General features: G+C 44.4%; 1 protein-coding gene across 7 annotated transcripts in view; it reads right to left on the reverse strand.

Moving 5' to 3' along the window:
* atp10d (ATPase phospholipid transporting 10D) overlaps nt 1-27,347 on the reverse strand; it is a 118,296-nt gene that overhangs the window by 14,984 nt on the left and 75,965 nt on the right. For 6 of the 7 annotated variants that reach the window (XM_061795712.1, XM_061795710.1, XM_061795715.1 and 3 more), the window contains 6 exons: nt 24,310-24,436; nt 6,588-6,772; nt 6,179-6,476; nt 5,958-6,034; nt 5,614-5,739; nt 5,122-5,322 (listed from right to left, as the gene is read on the reverse strand). In XM_061795712.1, the coding sequence (XP_061651696.1) occupies nt 5,122-5,322; nt 5,614-5,739; nt 5,958-6,034; nt 6,179-6,476; nt 6,588-6,772; nt 24,310-24,436 (1,014 nt within the window). Of the gene's footprint in view, nt 1-5,121; nt 5,323-5,613; nt 5,740-5,957; nt 6,035-6,178; nt 6,477-6,587; nt 6,773-24,309; nt 24,437-27,347 lie in introns of those variants that run through there. The other variant, XR_009791571.1, reaches the window with a different exon arrangement.

A 27,347-nucleotide genomic window follows, 5' to 3' on the forward strand; every position in this document is an offset into this window, starting at 1 on the left:
AGCGGCAAACCCGAAAACCAACATTGAATGCCCGTGACCTTTGATCCCTCAGGCGAAACTGCATCAAAACCGACATCAATGGGTAAAGGATATCACCACATGGGCTCAGGAACACTTCAGAAAACCAAAATGTCAGTAAATACAGTTCGGTGCTACATCCGTAAGTGCAACTTGAAACTCTACTATGCAAAGCAAAAGCCATTTATCAACAACACCCAGAAACACCTCCGGGTTCTCTGGGGCCGAGCTCATCTAAGATGGACTGATGCAAAAGTGTTCTGTGGTCCGACGAGTCCACATTTCAAATTGTTTTTGGAAATTGTGGATGTCGTGTCCTCTGGGCCAAAGAGGAAAAAAACATCCAGACTGTTATGGACACAAAGTTCAAAAGCCAGCATCTGTGATGGTATGGGGCTGTATTAGTGCCAATGGTATAGCTAATTTACACATCTGTGAAGGCGGACATTAATGCTGAAAGGTACATACAATTTTGGAGAAACATATGCTGCCATCCAAGCAACGTCTTCTTCAAGGACGCCCCTGCTAATTTCACCAAGACAATGCCAAACCACATTCTGCACGTTACAACAGCGTGGCTTCGTAGTAAAACAGTGCGGGTACTAGACTGGCCTGCCTGCAGTCCTGACTTGTCTCCCATTGAAAATGTGTGGCGCATTATGAAGCGTAAAATACGAAAACGGAGACCCCGGACTGTTGAACAACTGAAGCTGTACATCAAGCAAGAATGGGAAAGAATTCTACCTACAAAGCTTCAACAATTAGTGTCCTCAGTTCCCAAACGTTTATTGAATGTTGTTAAAAGAAAAGGTGATGTAACACAGTGGTAAACATGACCCTGTCCCAGCTTTTTTGGAACGTGTTGCAGCCATAAAATTTTATGTTGATGATTATTTGCTAAAAACAATAAAGTTTATCAGTTTGAACATCAAATATCTTGTCTTCGTAGTGTATTCAATTAAATATAGGTTGAACATGATTTGCAAATCATTGTATTCTGTTTTTATTTATGTTTAACACAATGTCCCAACTTTATTGGAATTGGGGTTGTAATAGAGTAACCAGTTGTAGTCAGGAAAGTTTCTTATTTTTACATAGGACCATTATTACAATCAAATAATTGTAAAGTGTCCACTCACACTTGTAATTAGAAAATAATAACAAATGTAGTCTTTTTTTTTTTTTTTTCAATAGTGCAGCAATGGGACACAACATTGAGAGGAGAGGAACAATGGGTCCAAAGAAATTGTTTATGACAATACTGGACCTGCGGCACAGTGGACGACTTGTTAGAGCGTCTGCCTCACAGTTCTGAGGACCGGGGTTTAATCCCCGGCCCTGCCTGTGTGGAGTTTGCATGTTCTCCCCGTGCCTGGGTGGGTTTTCTCCGGGCACTCCGGTTTCCTCCCACATCCCAAAAACATGCATGGTAGGTTAATTGAAGACTCTAAATTGCTCGTAGGTGTGAATGTGAGTGCGAATGCTTGTTTGTTTATGTGTGCCCTGCGATTGGCTGGCAATCAGTTCAGGGTGTACCCCGCCTCCTGCCCGATGATAGCTGGGATAGGCTCCAGCACTCCCGCGATAAGCGGCTCAGAAAATGGATGGATGGATGGAATACTGGACCTGACACTGACATTGTTAATCTTGGCTGGCTATTCCCACTGGGTCAATAGCTTCTTCTCCTCCTGTCTACAACTCTTTATCTGAGAAAACTTGGATGAATATTCAATTGAGCAGCTACTGTCTGTTCTTCTTCATTTGCCTTACATCATTCCTTCTATTCATCCCCATGTTTGAGATCTGGCAGGTTGGGTTGGCTGGTTGGGTTGGTTCATAATGATTCAAAATACTCCAAAATTATGTGCTTTAAAACAAGGCAATGGAAACAAGACTTGCTACAAAATCAGTACAGTGAACCCCAATTTATCACAAGGGATACTTTTCACACGCATCTGTAATAGGTGACATTCTTTTTACGTTATTACATACAGTGTATTTAATAATTTTACCCCTCCACACACTTTAAATTTAAAAATTTTAAAAAATTATTTCAATACACAGAAATTGCAAGCATAAAATGTGTAGAAAATACTAGACATGCATGTGGAGTTAACATTGCCATCATAAATAGATTAAAAACTTAATTTGTAGATGTTCAGGGAATAGGTTTGTCAGAAGTGATTATCTAAACTGGACCTACAAGGGGCAGTGAAAAAGTAATGAGCACAATTTAATTTAATCTACTGATAATTGAATACATTTTCAGAAATGTCCATGGTTTAATGTTTAAATACCTGTTTGAAGGTTTATTTATTAAAAAAAAAAAAAAAAAAGCTTACCTGCACTCTTCCTGTCAGCCATTTTGGAAATGACATCACTGCTGGATGCCAGTCAGAGAGTAGTGATTAAATTTCTTGCTTTGGAAGGGGAACTACCACAAAACATTTTCAAAAGGTGCAAAATATGTATGGGGAAGCTGCAATAGGCTCCAACACAGTCAAAAAGTGGTTGTCTAGGATCAAAGGTGAAGAACAAGGAAGATGACAGGCTTAAACAAAACCTTTTTTTAAACCTTCAAACAAGTATTGAAATTACAAATTTCCAGAATTTTTAAAAATTATTACTCGATTAAATTAAATTGGGCTCATTACTTATGACTGCCCCCTTTGAATTAGAGTGGAACTTCGGGTTACGAATGACTGTTTATGAACAATTCGGGATACATACAAAATTTTCGTAGAAAACCTATGTCTAGTTATGAATAATTTTAGGTTTGCGAATGGTCATGCTATGGATGAACGGGGTATCTATGTTGTGGTTCTACTCGCGCTGTGTGACTATAATTGACTCTGTGCACAATGCTCGGATGTAAGCTGAAAACTAGTTTGCCCCACGACATAAGGTGGAAATCTGTTCTAGGGAGAAATTCTGCCTCAACATCCTCGATCGTCCAATTACAAAACAAATAGCGTTTGTGATTGCCGTTGTAAAAAAAAAAAAAAAAGTCTGAAAATCATTTTCTTTTCGTCAAAGATACTATTTACTGTATGTTCTTGATTTAATTGTAGTGTTTCTTCAATTAAAACAATGAATGGTTAATGTTGGCATAATCACATCATTATAGCACTACAGAGGCATTGGCTACAGACATTCAGTCAATCCAAATGCGAACAGCAGCCGCTACATTATGAATGAAGAAGGAAGGAGGTATGCTATCGTCGCGCGAAACTGTTTCTAAAAAAAAGTAAACAATGGGTTAAACAGTCCGACTGCAACCCAAGATACAGTGGGAATTACTAAAGATAGTGTTAGGAAGCACTTTTCATAGATGAGCAGAAAGATCTGTGCATTGTGCAACCGTCATTGATTGTGCGTCACGGAATGCAACTATAAAGGTAGTATCTTTGTTGTTGTTTTTTGCTCTTGATTAGACTGACAAAAATGAGAAAGCGCTCGCAGCTGATAGCATGAGCACTAGAAACATTATCAAATGTGCAGCAAATTTGCTAACAGAGCAATTAATCTTCTAAATCAGTGGTCCCCAACCACCGGTCTGCGGACCGGTACTGGGCCGTGAGGCATTTGTTACTGGGCTGCAGAGAAAGAATGACCAATTTCTATATAATTTCTGTTGTATTGCAATTCACGTGTCAATGTGCTTTATTTTGAAAATTTACCGGATCTGACAGCTGCGCGTCTCAATTGGCATGTCGAGACTGCACAAAACGCTTCCGTTTCCGGTCCCAGCCGGCTTGAAAACTTCTGTTTCCGGTCCGAGCGGCTAACGGCGGCAGAGCTCAAAGAACAAAATCATTTCATAAACTAATTCAGCTCATTACATTAACTGAAAAGATATGTTCTTTTGAACGAACCGTTCACGAACGAAACAACACTATATCAGGAGTCCTACTTAAAATACGGGTTTATCGCAACAGTTAACTCTCACGCACCAAGTCCGCTCTGATACAGTCGTAGGTTTCTGCTCGAACTACTTTTACGGAGTTAAAAGTCTAGTCTCATTGAGGAGCTACGGAACTGCAGTCTGGTCTGGCTGCCGACAACAACTCCGATCCCCACTCCTGCATCGCGCCAACAGTGGACTCGCCACGAACGGCAAAGGAGGAAGCAGAAGCGAGGCAAGCGTGTGTGTGTCTGTGTGTGTATATATATATATATATATATATATATGCATGCCACCACAGCCAGTCCATGAGAAAAACCGGTCCGTGGTGCAAAGAATGTTGGGGAACACTGTTTTAAATGACAATGTGACATCCATTTTCAGATTTTTTTTCTGAACAGATCATAAAAACCTTCGCTGGATCGGTTTGTTGTACCAAAATCAATCGATGAATTAGAAAAGAAACAGACAAAAGAAAAAAAAAACGTGAATCAGAATTTCCCCGTGTTATTATGGAACAAGGCTCTTCTTCAATGAGTAGCTGTCGTGCACCTCCCCTTTCCCATCCTTAGTTAATGAGCAATAAATTATCATATTTATTTGGTGTTTTATTTCTTTAAAATTGTGTGTTTTCACTTATTCCTAGATTGCACTATGTTTATTTTTAACCACACACTGATAAAAAAGGTAAGTATAATTTAATCTGGCGGCACGGTGAACGACTGGTTAGAGCGTCTGCCTCACAGTTCTGAGGAGCGGGGTTCAATCCCCGGCCCCGCCTGTGTGGAGTTTGCATGTTCTCCCCGTGCCTGCGTGGGTTTTCTCCAGGTACTCCGGTTTCCTCCCACATCCCAAAAACATGCATGGTAGGTTAATTGACAACTCTAAATTGCCCGTAGTGCGAATGGTTGTTTGTTTGTATGTGCCCTGCGATTGGCTGGCAACCAGTTCAGGGTGTAACCTGCCTCCTGCCCGATGATAGCTGGGATAGGCTCCAGCACGCCCGCGACCCTAGTGAGGAGAAGCGGCTCAGAAAATGGATGGATGGATAATTTAATCTTACGGCTGGAACGGATGCCATTTCGATTCATTTCAATGAGAAACATTAAGAACGTTTCAGGTTACAAACGGGGGTCACGGAACCAATTACGTTCGTAACCTGAAGTTCCAATGTAATATGTGTTTATATGTGTGGGCACCTCAGAGGCATGCGCAGCCTGGTAAAGCTCAGGCATTTGCATCAATTGCTCAGCAGGTATGTCTTTGTCCAGGATGCCGTAGATGAGAGGAGGAACGGAGGTAAAGAACAGGTTGAAGAAGATCAAAACCCAAGAGTTGGTCATCACGCTCCCAGAGAAACCACAGAAGAACTGATACCAAAACAACAGGCTTACAAACATCTGCAAGACAAAGCAAAATTATTGTATCCAAGCTATATGGATTTTTCTTACTCGTTTTTTTAAAATTTATTTTTAGATGGATTCTCCACACTTCACGTGTTGTAAAGTTCTCTGAAATATGCCTGAAATTAGCAGCTGACAATTTAAAGACTGCAGTAAACAACACAGAACAATGGAGCTATCAATTCACATTTATTTAATTGGTCAGCTTTCAACAACAAAATGTAAAACTAAAACTACTTTCCAAAGACTAGCGAGAGTTTGTTAAAAAAAAAAAAAAAAAAAACTTACCACATTCTTGTAGATGAAATATGACATCATGTTTCCAAGACGAGAGAAACACCAGTGCCCATGGACCAGCAACAGCTTACTGAGGTGCTTAAACCTGGAAATGGCAAAGTCACTGGACATCATAGCCTGGAGTGCAAACACCAAAACATAGGATATTAATATACCTTATGTAGAATAAGAGAATGCATAACTAATTTAAAAATACATACATTTGTATCCATTTTCCGTAAATAGGTTATTGCATTTCCATTCTCAAACCAGTGAGTGGCATTTCAACATGTGGTGATGTATATCTAATTTTTTATCTCAACCAGTACACTTTGGTTTTATCTTGTCCTAATTACCTGCATGCCTTCCTGACCAGATATCCCAATGCCAACATCAGCTACCTGGATCATGCTCACGTCATTGGCCCCATCACCTACAAGGACAAAACCTGTTTAGTATGATCCATGATGAACCATACACTATTGGAGCTTTTGAGAACAATAGGGTTTCAATTGCTCTGTGAATGTGGAACAAAAGTAACGACACACAAAAAGACACAAAAACTTTGTGTGCTTACCCACTGCCAGGGTCATGACTTTGAGCTCATCCCGGATAAGCTGCACCACTTGGCTCTTTTGCAGTGGAGTGGAGCGACAGCAGATGACAGCTTTGCAAGAATGGCTCAGCTCCAGAAAACAGCTTGAGTGGTCCTTAAGTGTCCAGTCAAGTGTCCGACCATCTATGATGAAAATGAAGCCGACCTTGCTGCCTGAAGACAATTCTCCACTATCCTCTGTAGTAGTCTTTTTATTCATTCGCTCTTCACTGCGCTGCACTTTTAATTTTAGGTCCTCAAGCAATGCAGCACAGTCATCCTAAAAGACAGAAACAGATTTGATGACAAAGAATTAGTGGGATTTGGGTTAAAAAGGCTATGCATAACCAAAACTCCTAATGTAGGGAAGTTCCATCATGCAGCTCCAGACCTTGCTTTCACAGTTGACAGTGAGAATTTGGTCATTGGGACCGATGAGTTTACAAGCATAGGCGATGTTGACAGCAGTTTCTTGTTTGTCTCCTGTGAGGACCCAAACTTTGATACCTGCCCTCTGAAGAGATTCAATTGTCTCTGGCACATCTTCCTGGAGTCTGTCGACAATTCCTGTGGTACCTGTAGATGTACAAATGCACGTCCATTAATTTTAAACTATGATCAAATTGATGAGACATGGGACACTAGTTTTCAAATTAGCCATTGGTTAACACTGTCCAGTGTGAAGTCTGCATCTCCAAATGTTGAGAGAAATTAGATTTATTACTGTTTGTCTATATGTGCCGTGCAATTGGCTGGCAACCCGAGTGAGGATAAGTGGTACAGAAAATGGATGGATGGATAGATATACAGCTCTCACATCCGAAAAGCAACGTTAGATGAGACATACTTTTTTCCACAATTTAAAACAGTACTTAAGCGTCTCGTTGAAATGTCTCTGACATTCTTCGCTCAAACTACACAAAGGAACTAGAGCACACTTAACATCCACTCTTAACACTCGATTCGAAATCACCCAAGGGGGGTGGCCATATCTGTCTGACGCAAATGAGCCACGGCTCAGCCCGCCCTCCTATAATTGCGAGTGCACTTTTCGTTACGGCAGCTACTTCTCAAACGGCCCAGAGTTTCAAGAGAAAAGCAAGCAAGAGACCCCAAAAAAATAACATTTTGACTTGTGGGGGCAGCAATTCATCAAAACGCTGTACCCGATGGCGCCGTCATGCTTCCCGGTTTCCACATTCATCGAGCGGACCGCGACATGGAATCATCGTGGAAAACAAAGGCCTGCGGGATATGCTTCTACATCAACGAAAAATGGTGTTAGGACGTCACGGAGCTCAGCACACACTGCAGCCCGCATTTGGAGTCGCTGTTTTTGAACTGTAAGCCATTCTACTCGCCATGTGAATTCGCATCATTCATCCTGGCTGGAGTCTACATTCCGCCTCAAGCTAACACGAACACCGCACTGCTAACGCTCGCCGAACAAGTCAACGAAATTGAAAAAAAACACCCGGACTCACCCCTCATTATTCTCGGGGACTTTCACAAAGCTAAACTCAACCACGAACTCCCTAAATACAAGCAGCACATCGACTGTCCTACCAGGGAAAATAACATTTTAGACCACTGCTATACTACGGTAAAAAACGCATACCGTGCTATACCTCGTACAGCCCTGGGCTCATCTGATCACTGCTTAATTCACTTAATACCGACGTACAGGCAAGAACTTAAATGCACGAAGCCTACAGGGAAAACAGTGAAAAAGTGAACCAATGAAGCAAAGATGGAACTTCAGAGCTGCTTAGACTGCACAGACTGGAGTGTCTTTGAAAATTCAGCTGGCTGCCTGGATGAATATACGGACACTGTTACATCCTATATTAGTTTCTGTGAAGATGTGTGTGTACCAACAAAATCATTTTGCACATTCAACAACAAAAAGCCATGGTTCACTGCTAAACTTAAGCACCTTCGCCAAGCTAAGGAGGATGCATATCAGAGCGGGGACAGGGCCCTGTATAATCGAGCAAGAAACCAGCTGACTAAATAAATTAACATTGCAAAGAGGAACTATGCAGCAAAGTTGGAAAAACAGTTTAGCGCTAACGACTCTAAATCAGTCTGGCATGCATTCCAATCGCTGACTAATTACAAGCGACGATCCCCCCAAGCTGAGAACAATAGCACACGAGCCAACGACTTGAATACCTTCGACTGCAGATTTGAAAAGGACACTTTTCCCCCTGCAGTTTGCCTACCAAGTGAACAGGTCTGCGGATGATGCAGTCAACATGGGACTGCACTTCATCCTAGAACACCTCGACAGTGCAGGGACCTACGTGAGGATCCTGTTCGTGGACTTCAGCTCAGCGTTCAACACCATAATCCCACAACTCTTTTCATCCAAGCTTCTCCAGCTCAGCGTCTGCCATCTGCCAGTGGATTTACAGTTTTCTGACGGGCAGGACACAGCAGGTCAGGCTGGGGGAGGCCACCTCATCCACACGCAGCATCAGCACTGGGGCGCCCCAAGGTTGTGTCCTCTCTCCGCTGCTCTTCTCTCTCTACACAAACGACTGCACCTCAGCGCACCCGACTGTCAAACTCCTGAAGTTTGCAGATGACAGCACTGTCATCGGCCTCATCAAGGACGGTGACGAGTCTGCATATCGACAGGAAGCGGAGCGGCTGGAGCTGTGGTGCGGCCGACACAACCTGGAGCTGAACACGCTCAAGACTGTGAAATGATCGTGGACTTCAGGAGGCATCTTTCGCCACAGCTGCCCCTCACGTTGTCCAGCTGCCTTGTGTCAACCGTCGTAACCTTCAAGTTCCTGGGAATTACAGTCTCTCAGGACCTAAAGTGGGCGACCAACATCAACTCCGTCCTCAAAAAGGCCCAGCAGAGGATGTACTTCCTGCGGCTTCTGAGAAAGCACGGCCTGCCACCGGAACTGCTGAGACAGTTCTCAAAACAGCGGTCAGCGAATCAGTCCTGTGTTCTTCCAACACAGTCTGGTTTGGTGCTGCTACAAAAAAGGACAAACTCCGACTGCAACGGACAATCAAAAATGCTGAAAGGATTGTCGGTACCCCCCTACCCACCATTGAGGACTTGCACGCTGCCAGAACTAAGACAAGAGCGTGCAAAATCCTCTCGGACCCTCCGCACCCCGGTCACCAGCTCTTCCAGCTCCTTCTTTCGGTAGGCGCTACCGATCAATGCAAACTAGAACTAGCAGACATTCCAACAGCTTCTTCCCTCTTGCGATCAACTTCTTAAACACGTAACCTAAAATTCCATTACAACATGCTGGCAATTTTTTGACTTGAGTTCGTTGTCACATTTCTGTGGGGCCAATTATGTATTACTCGTGCACTCACTGTAGTTGTCTCGCCATGCTGCACTATTTGCATATACTGGCCACTCATTGCTGAGTAGCATCTGCTTCATTTGCACACTGATTGAGGAGTATCTGCAACATTTTCACAACCAACATTGTCCCAGATTATCGCACTACTCGTCACTTTAAACCGCATACACTCCTTGAAGTCTCTGCGCCCTTTGCACAATGGTCATTGCACCGGACTATTGCAATATTAGTCATTCGAACTGCTCTAAGTGCTAGAGGACTCTGTATCTTTTTGCACAATTGTCAAAAATAAATAAAAAAATAAATTTAAAAATTTACCGGCATTACCAGATAACTAGCAACCCTTTCCTGCTCAGTGACTGTTTTTGTTTTTGTCAATGTCTTTCTGTCTCCAAAGTGTTCTGTAAATTGACTGTTGTTGTACTAGAGAGGCTCCAACTACCGGAGACAAATTCCTTGTGTGTTTTTTGGACATACTTGGCAAATAAAGATGATTCTGATTCTGATTCTGAAATAAGCGTTCATCTAAATACCATAGACCAGTGAATCTCAAAGTCTGGTACGAGTCCCACTAGTGGTACGTGGGCCCCCTCTTGTGGTATGTGGATTAATCTCTGAATTCCATGTTCAAATTGTGCATAATGTTGTTTTTAAATCCAGTACAGTTCTTTTTTTTTTTTTTTTTTTTTGTAAAGTTCAGTTGTATTTAACTTTTAAGTACAATACATTTGCATTGAATTGTTTAGAAATGTTTGTTTTTAAACATTTATTTAGGTACAATATGTATTTAACTTCAACCAGTTCAGGGTGTACCCCGCCTCCTGCCCGATGACAGCTGGGATAGGCTCCAGCACGCCCGCGACCCTAGTGAGGAGAAGCGGCTCAGAAAATGGATGGATGGATGGAAAACTGAAATATCACACAGCCATAAGTATTCAGACCCTTTGCTATGACACTCATATATTTAAATCAGATGCTGTCCATTTCTTCTGATCATCCTTGAGATGGATCTACACCTTCATTGGAGTCCAGCTCTGTTTGATTATACTGATTGGACTTGATTTGGAAAGCCACACACCTGTCTATATAAGACATTAAACCTCACAGTGCATGTCAGAGCAAATGGAAATTATAAGCTCAAAGGAACTGCCTGAAGAGCTCGGAGACAGAATTGAGGCAAGGCACAGATTCGGCCAAGGTTACAAAAAAAATTTCTGCTGCACTAAAGGTTCCTGAGAGCACAGTGTCCTCCATAATCCTTATGGGGAAGACGTTTGGGACGACCAGAACCCTTTCTAGAGCTGGCTGTCCCTAACCCTAACCCTTGGTGAGAGAGGTAAAGAAGAACCCAAAGATCACTGTGGCTGAGCTCCAGAGATGCAGTCGGGAGATGGGAGAAATTTCTAGAAAGTGAACGATCACTGCAGCCCCCGACCAGTCGGGGCTTTATGGCAGAGTGGGCCGACGGAAGCCTCTCCTCAGTGCAAGACGCATGAAAGCCTGCATGGAGTTTGCTAAAAAACACCTGAAGGACTCCAAGATGATGAGAATTAAGATTCTCTGGTCTGATGAGACCAAGATAGACCTTTTTGGCCTTAATTCTAAGCAGTATGTATCAGAATCATCTTTATTTGCCAAGTATGTCCAAAAAACACACAAGGAATTTGTCTCCGGTAGTTGGAGCCGCTCTAGTACGACAACAGACAGTCAATTGAAAGAAAACACTTTTGAGACATAAAGACATTGACAAAAAAACAGTCACTGAGCAATAAAGGGTAAATAGTTATCTGGTAATGCCAGTACATTATTATTATTTTTTTTCGACAATTGTGCAAAAGATGTAGAGTCCTCTAGCACTTAGAGCAGTTCGAACGACTAATATTGCAATAGTCCGGTGCAATGACCATTGTGCAAAGGGCGCCGAGACTTCAAGGAGTGTATGCAGTTTAAAGTGACGAGTAGCGCGATAATCTGGGACAATGTTGGTTGTGAAAATGTTGCAGATACTCCTCAATCAGTGTGCAAATGGAGCAGACGCTTCTCTGGCATGAGTGGCCAGTATCGGTCAACAACAGATATGCAACAGATGTAGGGAGAAAACCAGGTACTGCTCATGACCTGTCCAATACAGTCCCAACAGTGAAGCATGGTGGTGGCAGCATCATACTGTGGGGGTGTTTTTCAGCTGCAGGGACAAGACGACTGGTTGCAATCGAAGGAAAGATGAATGAGGCCAAGTACAGGGATATTCTGGAAGAAAACCTTCTCCAGAGTGCTCAGGACCTCAGACTGGGCCGAAGGTTCACCTTCCAACAAGACAATGATCCTAAGCACACAGCTAAAATAACGAAGGAGTGGCTTCAGAAAAGCTCTGTGACTGTTCTTGAATGGCCCAGCCAGAGCTCTGACTTAAACCCAATTGAGCATCTCTGGAGAGACCTCAAAATGGCTGTCCGCCAACGTTCACCATCCAACCTGACAGAACTGGAGAGGAAGGAATGGCAATGAGGAATGGCAGAGGATCCTCAAATCCAGGTGTGAAAAACTTGTTGTATCATTCCCAAAAAGACTCATGGCTGTATTAGATCAAAAGGGTACTTCACAACATTTTTTTTGGTCAATATGGGGTGTTGTGTGTACATTAATGAGGGGAAAAATTTTTACTTATATGATTTTAGGCGGGGCGGCACGGTGGCCGACTGGTTAGAGCGTCAGCCTCACAGTTCTGAGGACCCGGGTTCAATCCCTGGCCCCGCCTGTGTGGAGTTTGCATGTTCTCCCCGTGCCTGCGTGGGTTTTCTCCGGGCACTCCGGTTTCCTCCCACATCCCAAAAACATGCATTAATTGAAGACTCTAAATTGCCCGTAGGTGTGACTGTGCGTGCGAATGGTTGTTAGTTTGTATGTGCCCTGCGATTGGCTGGCAACCAGTTCAGGGTGTACCCCGCCTCCTGCCCGATGATAGCTGGGATAGGCTCCAGCACGCCCGCGACCCTAGTGAGGAGAAGCGGCTCAGAAAATTGATGGATGGATGGATTTTAGGCGGCACGGTGGACGACTGGTTAGAGCGTCAGCCTCACAGTTCTGAGGAGCGGGGTTCAATCCCCGGCCCCGCCTGTGTGGAGTTTGCATGTTCTCCCCGTGCCTGTATGGGTTTTCTCCGAGCACTCCGGTTTCCTCCCACATCCCAAAAACATGCACGTTAATTGAAAACTCTAAATTGCCCATAGGTGTGAATGTGAGTGTGAATGGTTGTTTGTTTGTATGTGCCCTGCGATTGGCTGGCAACCAGTTCAGGGTGTACCCTGCCTCCTGCCCGATGATAGCTGGGATAGGCTCCAGCACGCCCGCAACCCGAGTGAAGAGAAGCGGCTCAGAAAATGGATCGATGGATGGATGGTGTGAAAATTTTTTGCCCCTAATAATAAAAGCCTTCATTTAAAAACTGTATTTTGTGTTTGCTTGTGTTGTCTTTGACCAATCCTTAAATTTGTTTGATGAGGGGAAACATTTTAGTGTGACAAACATGCAGAAAAATAAGAAATCAGGAAGGCCTGCCACCGTGGAGGACCTAGGTTCAAGACCCCGACGGTCCCATCCGGCAAAATCCCCCGGACTCACGGCTGTGGTGTCCTTGAGCAAGACACTGATACCTCGAACGCCTCCCTGGGCACTTCAGCTGCCCCCTGCTCCAGTGTGTTCCACTAACAAGTGTGTGTGTTCACTGTGATGGGTAAAATGCAGAGAACAAATGTCATGTGCATGCATGCATGCATGCATGTTCATGACAATAAAGGTGAGTCTTCTTCTTATTATTATTATTCACACCACTGTTTGTGCTTCTTCTTTTCCTTTCGGCTTGTCCCTTTAGGGGTCGCCACAGCGCGTCATCCTTTTCCATGTAAGCCTATCTCCTGCATCCTCCTCTCGAACACCAACTGCACTCATGTCTTCCCTCACGACATCCATCAACCTTCTCTTTGGTCTTCCTCTAGCTCTCTTGCCTGGCAGCTCCATCCTCATCATCCTTCTACCAATATACTCACTCTCTCTCCTCTGGATGTGTCCAAGCCATCGAAGTCTGCTCTCTTTAACTTTGTCTCCAAAACATCAATCCTTGGCTGTCCCTCTGATGAGGTAATTTCTAATTTATCCAACCTGGTGACTCCGAGAGCGAACCTCAAAATCTTCATTTCCGCCACCTCCAGCTCTGCTTCCTGTTGTCTCTTCAGTGCCACTGTCTCTAATCCGTACATCATGGCTGGACTCACCACTGTTTTATAAACGTTGCCCTTCATCCTAGCAGAGACTCCTCTGTCACATAACACACCTGACACCTTCCTCTACCCGTTCCAACCTGCTTGTACCCGTTTCTTCACTTCTTGACCACACTCACCATTGCTCTGGACAGTTGATCCCAAGTATTTAAAGTCCTCCACCCTTGCTATCTCTTTTCCCTGTAGCCTCACTCTCCCCCCACCACCCCTCTCATTCATGCACATATATTCAGTCTTACTTCGGCTAATCTTCATTCCTCTGCTTTCCAGTGCATGCCTCCATCTTTCTAAGTGTTCCTCCACCTGCTGCCTGCTTTCACTGCAGATCACAATGTCATCTGCAAATATCATGGTCCACGGATTCCAGTCTAACCTCATCTGTCAGCCTATCCATCACCACTGCATACAGGAAGGGGCTCATCCCTGATGCAGTCCCACCTCCACCTTAAATTCATCTGTCACACCTACAGCACACCTCACCACCGTTCTGCTGCCCTCGTAGATGTCCTGTATTATTCTAACATACTTCTCTGCCACTCCAGACTTCCGCATGCAGTACCATAGTTCCTCTCTGGGTACTCTGTCATAGACTTTCTCTAGATCTACAAAGACACAATGTAGCTCCTTCTGACATTCTCTGTACTTTTCCATCAACATCCTCAAGGCAAATAATGCATCTCTGGTACTCTTTCTAGGCATGATACAATACTGTTGCTCGCAAATACTCACTTCTGTCCTGAGTCTAGCCTCCGCTACTCTTTCCCATAACTTCATTGTGCGGCTCATCAACTTTATTCCTCTGTAGTTCCCACAGCTCTGCAAATCACCCTTGTTCTTAAAAATGGGCACCAGCACAATTTTCCTCCATTATTCAGGCATCTTCTCACCCGCGAGAATTCTATTGAACAAGCTGGTCAAAAACTCCACAGCCACCTCTCCTAGATGCTTCCATACTTCCATAGGAATGTCATCAGGACCAACTGCCTTTCCATTTTTCATCATCTTTAATGCCTTTCTAACTTCCCCCTTACTAACCATTGCCACTTCCTGGTCCACCACACTTGACTCCTCGACTCTTCCTTCTCTCTCATTTTCCTCATTCATCAACTCCTCAAAGTATTCTTTCCATCTATATAGCCCAATGCTGGCACCAGTCAACATATTTCCATCTCTATCCTTAATCACCCTTACCTGCTGCACATACTTCCCATCTCTATCCCTCTGTCTGGCCAACCTATATAGATTATTTTCTCTTTCTTTCGTGTCCAACCTGGCATACATGTCATCATATGCCTCTTGTTTGGCCTTTGACACCTCTACCTTTGCCCTATGTCGCATCTCAATGTATTCCTTTCACCTCGCCTTGGTCCTCTCAGTGTCTCGCTTCTTCTTAGCTAACCTTTTTCCTTGTATGATTTCCTGTACTGTTCCACCACCAAGTCTCCTTCTCTCCTTTCCTGCCAGAAGATACACCAAGTACTCTCCCCTGCCTGCCTCTCTGATCACCTTGGCTGTAGTGGTCCAGTCTTCTGGGAGCTCCTCCTGTCCACCGAGAGCCTGTCTCACCTCTTCCGAAAAGCTGCACAACACTCGTCCTGTCTCAGCTTCCACCACATGGTTCTCTGCTCTGCCTTTGTCTTCCTAATCTTCCTCCCCACCACCAGAGTCATCTTCCACCCCACCATCCTATGCTGTCTAGCCACGCTCTCTCCTACCACTACCTTACAGTCGGTAACCTCCTTCAGATTATATCGTCTGCACAAGATGTAATCCACCTGCGTGCTTCTACCTCCGCTCTTGTAGGTCACCCTATGTTCCTGCCTCTTCTGGAAAAAAAGTGTTCACTACAGCCATTTCCATCCTTTTTGCAAAGTCTACCACCATCTGTCCCTCCAAGTTCCTTTCCTGAATGGCGTATTTACCCATCACTTCTTCATCACCCCTGTTTCCTTCAACAACATGTCCATTACAATCTGCATCAATCACGACTCCTTCTCTGTCTGGGATGCTCAGAACTACTTCGTCTAGCTCCTTCCAGAATTTCTCTTTCACCTCTCTGTCACATCCTACTTGTGGGGCATAGCCACGGATCACATCATACATAACACACTCAATTTCAAGTTTCAGCCTCATCACTCGATCTGATGTCACCTCCAAGACATTCTTTGCCAACTCTTCTTTTAAAATAACCCCCGACTCCATTTCTCCTTCCCATCTACACCATAGTAAAATAATTCAAGCCCTGCCCCTAAACTTCTAGCCTTACTGCCTTTCCATCTGGTCTCCTGGACACACAATATATCAACATTTCTACTAATCATCATGTCAATATACTCCCGAGATTTTCCTGTCATAGTCCCAACATTCAAAGTCCCCACATTAAATTCTAGGCTCTGTGCTTTCCTCTTCTTTTTGCCGAAAAAAACGCTTTCCACCTCTTCTTCGTCTTCGACCCACAGTAGCTGAATGTTGTTAACCCGGGCCATGACCGATCCGGTATGGAATTCTTTGTATGAACGCTCATCTTTGTTTGGCAAAGTTTTAAGCCAGATGCCCTTCCTGACGCAACCCTCTGCATTTATCCGGGCTTGGGACCGGCCTACAGTTTGCATTGGCTTGTGCCCCCCACAGGGCTGCATTCATCACTGTTTGTGCAATACATTTTAATTGAATCAGTATTTAAGTACAGGTTTTTTTTACTATCAGTTAATGTTCAAACTGTGTATAATATAGGGTGGCTAAAAAAATTTACTTTTGAAGAATAAAACATCTGCCTCATATGATGAACATGTTTTAACTTAAATCAGCATGTCAACTTTATCACTGACAACTGTCAACTGTCTCAACCAGCTGGCTTGCACCAATCAAATCCAACATGGTCTCCTTCACTCATTGTACGCCACACCCGAGCTCCGCCAAATTACAACCCCAATTCCAATGAAGTTGGGATGTTGTGTTAAACCAATGGCAGAAAGGTGTTTGTTCCGTACACAACTGGAAAACATTTGGTAAAATCAACTATTTATTACCAGAGGTGGATAGTAACGCGCTATTATTTACTCTGATACATTTACTCAAGTAACACTCTGGAGAAATTGCACTTGTGAGAGTAGTTTGAATGAACCATACTTTTTACTTTTACTTGAATATTTATGTGAAGAATCCACACTTTTACTCCATTACAATGATCGACGTGCGGCTCGCTACTTTTATTGATCCATTACTGCGTCTGAAATGGACGGGAAGAGCTTCCAGAAGACTGGACCACTGCAGCCAAGGTGATCAGAGAAGCAGGCAGGAGAGTACTTGGTGTATCTTCTGGCAGGAAAGGAGAGAAGGAGACTTGGTGGTGGAACCTCACAGTACAGGAAATCATACAAGGAAAACGGTTAGCTAAGAAGAAGTGGGACACTGAGAGGACAGAGGAGAGGCGAAAGGAATACATTGAGATGCGACACAGGGCAAAGGTAGATGTGGCAAAGGCAAAACAAGAGGCATATGATGACATGTATGGCAGGTTGGACACTAAAGAAGGAGAAAAGGATCTATACAGGCTGGCCAGACAGAGGGATAGAGATGGGAAGGATGTGCAGCAGGTTAGGGTGATTAAGGATAGAGATGGAAATATGTTGACTGGTGCCAGCAGTGTGCTAGGTAGATGGAAAGAATACTTCGAGGAGTTGATGAATGAGGAAAATGATAGAGAAGGGAGAGTAGAAGAGGCAAGTGTGGTGGACCAGGAAGTGGCAATGATTAGTAAGGGGGAAGTTAGAAAGGCATTAAAGAGAATGAAAAATGGAAAGGCAGTTGGTCCTGATGACATTCCTGTGGAGGTATGGAAGCATCTAGGAGAGGTGGCTGTGGAGTTTTTGACCAGCTTGTTCAATAGAATTCTAGTGCGTGAGAAGATGCCTGAGGAATGGAGGAAAAGTGTACTGGTGCCCATTTTTAAGAACAAAGGTGATGTGCAGAGCTGTGGCAACTATAGAGGAATAAAGTTGATGAGCCACACAATGAAGTTATGGGAAAGAGTAGTGGAGGCTAGACTCAGGACAGAAGTGAGTATTTGCGAGCAACAGTATGGTTTCATGCCTAGAAAGAGTACCACAGATGCATTATTTGCCTTGAGGATGTTGATGGAAAAGTACAGAGAAGGTCAGAAGGAGCTACATTGTGTCTTTGTAGATCTAGAGAAAGCCTATGACAGAGTACCCAGAGAGGAACTGTGGTACTGCATGCGGAAGTCTGGAGTGGCAGAGAAGTATGTTAGAATAATACAGGACATGTACGAGGGCAGCAGAACAGCGGTGAGGTGTGCTGTCGGTGTGACAGAAGAATTTAAGGTGGACGTGGGACTGCATCAGGGATCAGCCCTGAGCCCCTTCCTTTTTGCAGTGGTGATGGATAGGCTGACAGATGAGGTTAGACTGGAATCCCCGTGGACCATGATGTTTGCAGATGACATTGTGATCTGCAGTGAAAGCAGGGAGCAGCTGGAGGAACAGTTAGAAAGATGGAGGGATGCACTGGAAAGAAGAGGAATGAAGATTAGCCGAAGTAAAACAGAATATATGTGCATGAATGAGAGGGGTGGTGGGGGAAGAATGAGGCTACAGGGAGAAGAGATGGCAAGGGTAGAGGACTTTAAATACTTGGGGTCAACCGTCCAGAGCAATGGTGAGTGTGGTCAGGAAGTGAAGAAACGGGTCCAAGCAGGTTGGAACGGGTGGAGGAAGGTGTCAGGTGTGTTATGTGACAGAAGAGTCTCTGCTAGGATGAAGGGCAAAGTTTATAAAACAGTGGTGAGGCCAGCCATGATGTATGGATTAGAGACAGTGGCACTGAAGAGAAAACAGGAAGCAGAGCTGGAGGTGGCGGAAATGAAGATGTTGAGGTTCGCTCTCGGAGTGACCAGGTTGGATAAAATTAGAAATGAGCTCATCAGAGGGACAGCCAAGGTTCGATGTTTTGGAGACAAAGTTAGAGAGAGCAGACTTCAATGGTTTGGACACGTCCAGAGGAGAGAGAGTGAGTATATTGGTAGAAGGATGATGACGATGGAGCTGCCAGGCAAGAGAGCTAGAGGAAGACCAAAGAGAAGGTTGATGGATGTCGTGAGGGAAGACATGATGGCAGTTGGTGTTCGAGAGGAGGATGCAGGAGATAGGCTCTCATGGAAAAGGATGACGCGCTGTGGCGACCCCTAACGGGACAAGCCGAAAGGAAAAGAAGAAGAAGAAGACTGCGTCTGAAATCTATTTTTAAGACTTCATCATCGACTTCCGCATAGGGCACCGTTGCTGCCAATCCAACGTGATCACTTGTGTCATTTGACTCCAATTCACCAATCAGACGGCACAAGGCAGTGACTTGACCGCACACAAACCCTTCGTGGGCCAATCAAAGTGACTCATTTTAGGGAAAAAAACCAAACAAACAAAAAAAAAACAGCCACGCGTTTACTTTACAGGCTCAAAAAAAAAAAACAGCTTTGTCATGCAGCTCTTAAATTGTGACTGTGCCCAAACTTGGATATTTCAGCTCACTTCTAATTAGGCTTTACACGATCAGGATTTTTGGGGCCGATCAGCGAGTTTAAAAAAAAACGATAACCGATCACTGATCCGATCACAAGATGGAGGAATGTGTTTATTTAAATGACCTGTTCATTTACTGTATATACTTGTGTACAACCCCAATTCCAATGAAGTTGGGATGTTGTGTTAAACATAAATAAAAACAGAATACAATTATTTGTAAATCACGTTCAACCTAAATGAATACACAGACAAGGTATTTAATGTTCAAACTGATAAACTTTATTGTTTTTAGCAAATAAACATTAACTTAGAATTTTATGGCTGCAACACGTTCCAAAAAAGCTGGGACAGGTGGCAAAAAAGACTGGGAAAGTTGAGGAATGCTCATCAAACACCTGTTTGGAATATCCCACAGGTGAACAGGCTAATTGGGAACAGGTGGGTGCCATGATTGGGTATAAAAGGAGCTTCCCTGAATTGCTCAGTCATTCACGAGCAAAGATGGAGCGAGGTTCACCTCTTATATAAATAGTCGAACAGTTTAAGGACAATGTTCCTCAACGTACAATTGCAATGAATTTAGGGATTTCATCATCTACGGTCCATAATATCATCAAAAGCGAAAACCAACATTGAATGCCCGTGACCTTCGATCCCTCAGGCGGCACTGCATCAAAAACCGACATCAATGTGTGAAGGATATCACCACATGGGCTCAGGAACACTTCAGAAATCCATCCATCCATCCATCCATTTTCTGAGCCGCTTCTCCTCACTAGGGTCGCGGGCGTGCTGGAGCCTATCCCAGCTGTCATCGGGCAGGAGGCGGGGTACACCCTGAACTGGTTGCCAGCCAATCGCAGGGCACATAGAAACTAACAACCATTCGCACTCACAGTCATGCCTACGGGCAATTTAGAGTCTCCAATTAATGCATGTTTTTGGGATGTGGGAGGAAACCGGAGTGCCCGGAGAAAACCCACGCAGGCACGGGGAGAACATGCAAACTCCACACAGGCGGGGACGGGGATTGAACCCCGCACCTCAGAACTGTGAGGCTGACGCTCTAACCAGTCGGCCACCGTGCCGCCCTTCAGAAATCCAATGTCAGTAAATACAGTTCGGCGCTACAGCCGTAAGTGATACTTGAAACTCTACTATGCAAAGCAAAAGCCATTTATCAACAACACCCAGAAACGGCGCCGGCTTCTCTGGGCCCGAGCTCATCTGAGATGGACAGATGAAAAGTGGAAAAGTGTTCTGTGGTCCGACGAGTCCACATTTCAAATATTTTTTGGAAATTATGGACATCGTGTCCTCCGGGTCAAAGAGGAAAAGAACCATCCAAACTGTTATGGACGCAAAGTTCAAAAGCCAGCATCTGTGATGGTATGGGGCGGTGTTTGTGCCAATGGCATGGGTATCTTACACATCTGTGAAGGTACTATTAATGCTGAAAGGTACATACAGGTTTTGGAGAAACATATGCTGTCATCCAAGCAACGTCTTTTTCATGGACGCCCGACTTGTTTCAGCAAGACAATGCCAAACCACATTCTGCATGTGTTACAACAGCGTGGCTTCATAGTAAAAGAGTGCGGTACTAGACTGGCTTGCCTGCAGTCCAGACCTGTCTCCCATTGAAAATACGACAACGGAGACCCTGGACTGTTGAACAGCTGAAGCTGTACATCAAGCAAGAATGGGAAAGAATTCCACCTACAATGCTTCAACAATAAGTGTCCTCAGTTCCCAAACGTTTATTGAATGTTGTTAAAAGAAAAGGTGATGTAACACAGTGGTAAACATGACCCTGTCCCAGCTTTTTTGTAACGTGTTGCAGCCATAAAATTCTAAGTTAATGATTATTTGCTAAAAACAATAAAGTTTATCAGTTTGAGCATTAAATATATTGTCTTTGTAGTGTATTCAATTAAATATAGGTTGAACATGATTTAGAAATCATTGTATTCTGACTCCTTAGTCTCTCAGACAACAGCTCCCTGTCCATTACAATTAGTGGCTATGGCCCAGAGGTAGGATGTGACCTAGAGGTGAAAGAAAATTCTGGAAGGAGCTAGACGAAGTAGTTCTGAGCATCCCAGACAGAGAGAGAGTCGTGATTGGTGCAGATTGTAATAGACATGTTGGTGAAGGAAACAGGGGTGATGAAGAAGTGATGGGTAAATACGCCATTCAGGAAAGGAACTTGGAGGGACAGATGGTGGTAGACTTTGCAAAAATGATGGAAGTGGCTGTAGTGAACACCTTTTTGCAGAAGAGGCACGAACATAAGGTGACCTACAAGAGCGGAGGTAGAAGCATGCAGGTGGATTACATCTTGTGCAGACGATGTAATCTGAAGGTTACCGACTGTAAGGTAATGGTAGGGGAGAGTGTGGCTAGACAGCATAGGATGGTGGTGTGGAAGATGACTTTGGTGGTGGGGAGGAAGATTAAGAAAACAAAGGCAGAGCAGAGAACCATGTGGTGGAAGCTTAGAAAGGAAGAGTGTTGTGCAGCTTTTCGGGAAGAGGTGAGAATGGCTCTCGGTGGACAGGAGGAGCTTCCAGAAGACTGGACCACTACGACCAAAGTGATCAGAGAAACAGGCAGGAGAGTACTTGGTGTATCTTCTGGCAGGTAAGGAGAGAAGGAGACTTGGTGGTGCAATCTCACAGTACAGGAAATCATAAAAGGAAAAAGGTTAGCTAAGAAGACGTGGGACACTGGGAGGACCGAGGAGAGGCGAAAGGAATACATTGAGATGCGACATAGGGCAAAGGTAGAGGTGGCAAAGGCCAAACAAGAGGCATATGATGACATGTATGCCAGGTTGGACACTAAAGAAGGAGAAAAGGATCTATACAGGTTGGCCAGATAGAGGGATAGAGATGGGAAGGATGTGCAGCAGGTTAAGGTGATTAAGGATCGAGATGGAAATATGTTGACTGGTGCCAGTAGTGTGCTAGATAGATGGAATTAATACTTCGAGGAGTTGATGAATGAGGAAAATGAGAGAGAAGGGAGAGTAGAAGAGGCAAGTGTGGTGGACCAGGAAGTGGCAATGATTAGTAAGGGGGAAGTTAGAAAGGCATTAAAGGGATGAAAAATGGAAAGGCAGTTGGTCCAGATGACATTCCTGTGGAGGTATGGAAGCATCTAGGAGAGGTGGCTGTGGAGTTTTTGACCAGCTTGTTCTAGAATTCTAGCGCGTGAGAAAATGCCTGATGAATGGTGAAAAAGTGTGCTGGTGCCCATTTTTACGAACAAGGGTGATGTGCAGACCTGTGGGAACTATAGAGGAATAAAGTTGATGAGACACACAATGAAGTTATGGGAAAGAGTACTGGAGGCTAGACTCAGGACAGAAGTGAGTATTTGCGAGTAACAGTATGGTTTCATGCTTTGAAAGAATACCACAAATGCATTATTAGTGGAGCATTATTTGCCTTGAGGATGTTGATGGAAATGTACAGAGAAGGTCAAAAGGAGCTACATTGTGTCTTTGTAGATCTAGAGAAAGCCTATGACAGAGTACCCAGAGAGGAACTGTGGTACTGCATACGGAAGTATGGAATGGCAGAGAAGTATGTTAGAATAATACAAGACGTACGAGAGCAGCAGAACGGTGGTGAGGTGTGCTTTAGGTGTGACAAACGAATTTAAGGTGGAGGTGGGACTGCATCAGGGATCAGCCCTGAGCCCCTTCCTGTTTGCAGTGGTGATGGATAAGGCTGACAGATGAGGTTAGACTGGAATCCCCGTGGACCATGATGTTTGCAGATGACATTGTGATCTGCAGTGAATGCAGTTAGAAAGATGGAGGCATGCACTGGAAAGCAGAGGAATGAAGATTAGCCGAAGTAAGACAGAATATATGTGCATGAATGAGAGGGGTGGTGGGGGAAGAGTGAGGCTAAAGGGAGAAGAGATAGCAAGGGTGGAGGACTTTAAATACTTGGGGTCAACTGTCCAGAGCAATGGGAGTGTGGTCAGGAAGTGAAGAAACGGGTCCAAGCAGGTTGGAACTGGTGGAGGAATGGATGAAGGGAAAAATGTATAAAACAGTGGTGAGGTCAGCCAGGATGTACGGATTAGAGACAGTGGCACTGAAGAGACGACAGGAAGCAGACCTGGAGGTGGCGGAAATTAAGATGTTGAGGTTCGCTCTCGGAGTGACCAGGTTGGATACAATTAGAAATGAACTCATCAGAGGGACAGCCAAGGTTCGATGTTTTGGAGACAAACTTAGAGAGAGCAGACTTCGACGGTTTGGACACGTCCAGAGGAGAAATAGTGAGTATATTGGTAGAAGGATGATGAGGATGGAGATGCCAGGCAAGAGAGCTAGAGGAAGACCAAAGAGAAGGTTGATGGATGTTGTGAGGGAAGACATGAGGGCAGGGATTTCGAGAGGAGGATGCAGGAGATAGGCTTACATGGAAAAGGATGATGCGCTGTGGCGACCCTTAAAGGGACAAGCCGAAAGTAAAAGAAGAAGATCTGGTCATCTAGGTCCATTTGTTCTAGCAGACTCTGTTCCACGGTCGCCATTGTTGTTGCTTTGTTCCTTGTTACGGAAAGGAAAGGAAAAACGGCTACCGGAAATGGCCACAAAATGCAGAGGAAACTCCACCCTGTGGCGTCCTTGCCAATACCAGCCGTAGCGACACCCCCGACTTGGAGGAGAACTGCAGCACACTTTCAAAACAGCGCGCGTGTGTTGCGCTTGAGTATAAAGGCAAACTGCGTGCGGGATAGCCGCAGTGACGTCAGCGCGGTCGCCGTCCGCACAAGTATAAAGAAGCCTTTACATTAACCCTGACTTTGCTGATGGAATGCTTCAGGACAGTTTTATGTTTCACAACTGACACCAATCTTTACTGCATTACTCAGTACCAGCGACTGAAGACTCAAATAATCAATTGTTCGTCACAATAAGCTCTGCCTACCCAAAAGGGTGAGGTTGGTCTCCAGTCTCTCAGCGGAATCGAGCAGCAGCTCTTCTCGGTTCTCTATGCTGCTCTCTGCCAGCAACTGTCTCTTCAGCCACACCTCATACTCCTCTTCTCCCAGTACCTGTTCCACAGAGAGTGTAAAAAGTCTGAATAAATATGTTTATTCACTTCTTAAAACAACAGCTGCATTACAACAGCAGTGTCCCCCCCCCCCCAATTTTTAAATCTCAGATATTTAAATGTGCATGAGAAATAATTTATTATACAGTGAGTATAAAAAGTCTACTCATTTCGACAGGGGAAGTAAATATAAACAAGTGAGATAACGGAATTGCACAAATGATTAATTGACTCATTAACCCAAACACATTTCAGATGTTCTGGTAGGCCTTTTTTTTTTTTTTGCTTTCTAGAAGGAGGCTGAAGGGGTTAACATGGACTGGAATTTGGAACTGTTTATAATACCCCCCACCTTGACTAAGGCCCCAGCTGAAGAAAAACAGCCCCAAAGCACGTTGCTACCACCACAATGCTTCACTGGAGGTATGGTGTTCTTTTGGTGATGAGCAGTGTTGTGTTTGCCCCAAAAAGTTTAACCTTGGTTTCAATTGACCATACCACATTTTCACACGTTTTGGGGGAAGATTTTATTGTGGTCCAATGAAACCAAGGTTGAACGTTTTGGCTATAATTCCAAAAGGTACATTTGGTGCAACCACAACACTGGTCGTCACCGAAAGAACACCTTACAAGCATGGTGGTGGCAGCATCATGCTTTGGGGCTGTTTTTCTTCTGCTGGAACTGGAGTCGTCAGGCTGAGCAAGTGCAGTGTGACAGGCCCCCGCATCAAAGTGCAACGACGGTGGCAATGGGGGTGCGGCCATCCCATATTTGGAAGTGTTGACACAACAGGCGAGAAAGAACTCAGGAGGCTTTGCCCGATGAGTGGACCGCAACTCGGCAATATGTTTTTGTCATTGTTGGAAAAGAAAGTCCAGAAGCGTATATTGATTGGTTTGGATAAAAGCTATCTTTGTCTCATACAGGGCACCATGTCTCTTTTTATATTTGTACATTTTAGGAAAAGTGATGAAAAACCTCTATCAATTTCTGTCATCAAGAAGGCTTGCTACATTCATAGAAATAATAGTTCTCGATTTCAGCGATCAACTGTTGCACTCAAACACACACAGTACACAATAGGAGGTTTAGTGTAGAGAAAATTTAATGAAATCTACAGGGGAATTTGGGGTAAAATGCAGAGGGACTTTACTACAAAAATTACAGGCAAACGTACTCAAAGAATGAGGTATAGTGTGAATGACTGAACTCATAATGTGAGCGTGAAATGAGTTGCAGCCTAGTGAGAGAGAATAAAGTTGGGATCGCTCACTTAAGTTATTCTGCACCAATTTGTTCTTTCTAGTAATCATGATCGTAGATCAGCTGGTCTGGGGATGGTTTTTCTCAGTTGTCTCAGGAGGAAAGGAGATAGTTTTAGTTCAAGATGCAGCACAAAAAGCAGCATGGCGAGACAACTACAGTGAGTGCACGAGTAATACATAATTGGCCCCACAGAAATGTGACAACGAACTCAAGTCAAAAAAATTGCCAGCTTGTTGTAATGGAATTATAGGTTAGGTGTTTAAGAAGTTGATCGCAAGATGCCCTGCTGTTGCACTACACTGCGGGCGTAACTTGTAATAATGCCAGGAGTGACTTACTGGGGGCTCAGCGAACAGATCCCGGCTGAGAAAAAGAGCAGAGGCAGCGTCGCCGCCTTTTCATCTGACCTAGCATTCTACGTGGTCCAGACTTAGCGCGCGCCATGTGGTGACAAACAAAGGAAGAAGGGGGAGGTTTTTTTTGGCCGTAGCCAAGCGCAGGAGATGAAGAGATGTTAGCCAGAACGAAAGAGAGCGAGCGAGAGCCAAGAAGAAAGATATCGAGGCTTTTTGTGCCTTCTGAGGCGGAAAAAAAGACCACACCCATCGACTTGGGTTTCCATGTTACATTTTGCTCTATCTGTGTGAGTCATGCCCTAAGCACAGGTTGAAACTCATCATATTTTCAAATAAACGATTCCCAACTTTGAAACTGTCTCACGCATAGATCAAGCATATACAGTCTTCTTCTTTTCCTTTCGGCTTGTCTCTTTAGGGGTCACCACACCACGTCATCCTTTTCCATGTAAGCCTATCTCCTGCATCCTCCTCTCTGCCCTCATGTCTTCCCTCACGACTTCTCTTTGGTCTTCCTCTAGCTCTCTTGCCTGGCAACACCATCCTCATCATTCTTCTACCAATATACTCACTCTCGCTCCTCTGGATGTGTCCAAACCATTGAAGTCTGCTCTCTCTAACTTTGTCTCCAAAACATCAAACCTTGGCTGTCCCTCTGATGCGCTCATTTCTAATTTTATACAACCTGGTAACTCCGAGAGTGAACCTCAAAATCTTCATTTCCGCCACCTCCAGCTCTGCTTCCTGTTGTCTCTTCAGTGCCACTGTCTCTAATCATGGCTGGCCTCACCACTTTTTTATACACTTTTCCCTTCATCTGAGCAGAGACTCTTCTGTCACATAACACAGCTGACACCTTCCTCCACCCGTTCCAACCTGCTTGGACCTGTTTCTTCACTTCCTGACCACACTCACCATTGCTCTAGACGATTGACCCCAAGTATTTAAAGTCCTCCACCCTTGCTATCTCTTCTCCCTGTAGCCTCACTCTCCCCCCAGCATCCCTCTCATTCATGCACATATATTGTTTTACTTCGGCTAATCTTCATTCCTCTGCTTTCCAGTGCATGTCTCCTTCATTCTAAGTGTTCCTCCACCTGCTTCCAGCTTTCACTGCAGATCACAATGTCATCTGCAAACATCATGGTCCACGGGGATTCCAGTCTAACCTCATCTGTCAGCCTATACATCACCACTGCAAACAGGAAGGGGCTCAGGGCTGATCCATGATGCAGTCCCACCTCCACCTTAAATTCGTCTGTCACAACTACAGCACACCTCACTACTGT

The sequence above is a fragment of the Phyllopteryx taeniolatus genome, chromosome 13 (assembly GCF_024500385.1).
Source record: "Phyllopteryx taeniolatus isolate TA_2022b chromosome 13, UOR_Ptae_1.2, whole genome shotgun sequence".
Taxonomy (NCBI): Eukaryota; Metazoa; Chordata; class Actinopteri; order Syngnathiformes; family Syngnathidae; genus Phyllopteryx; species Phyllopteryx taeniolatus.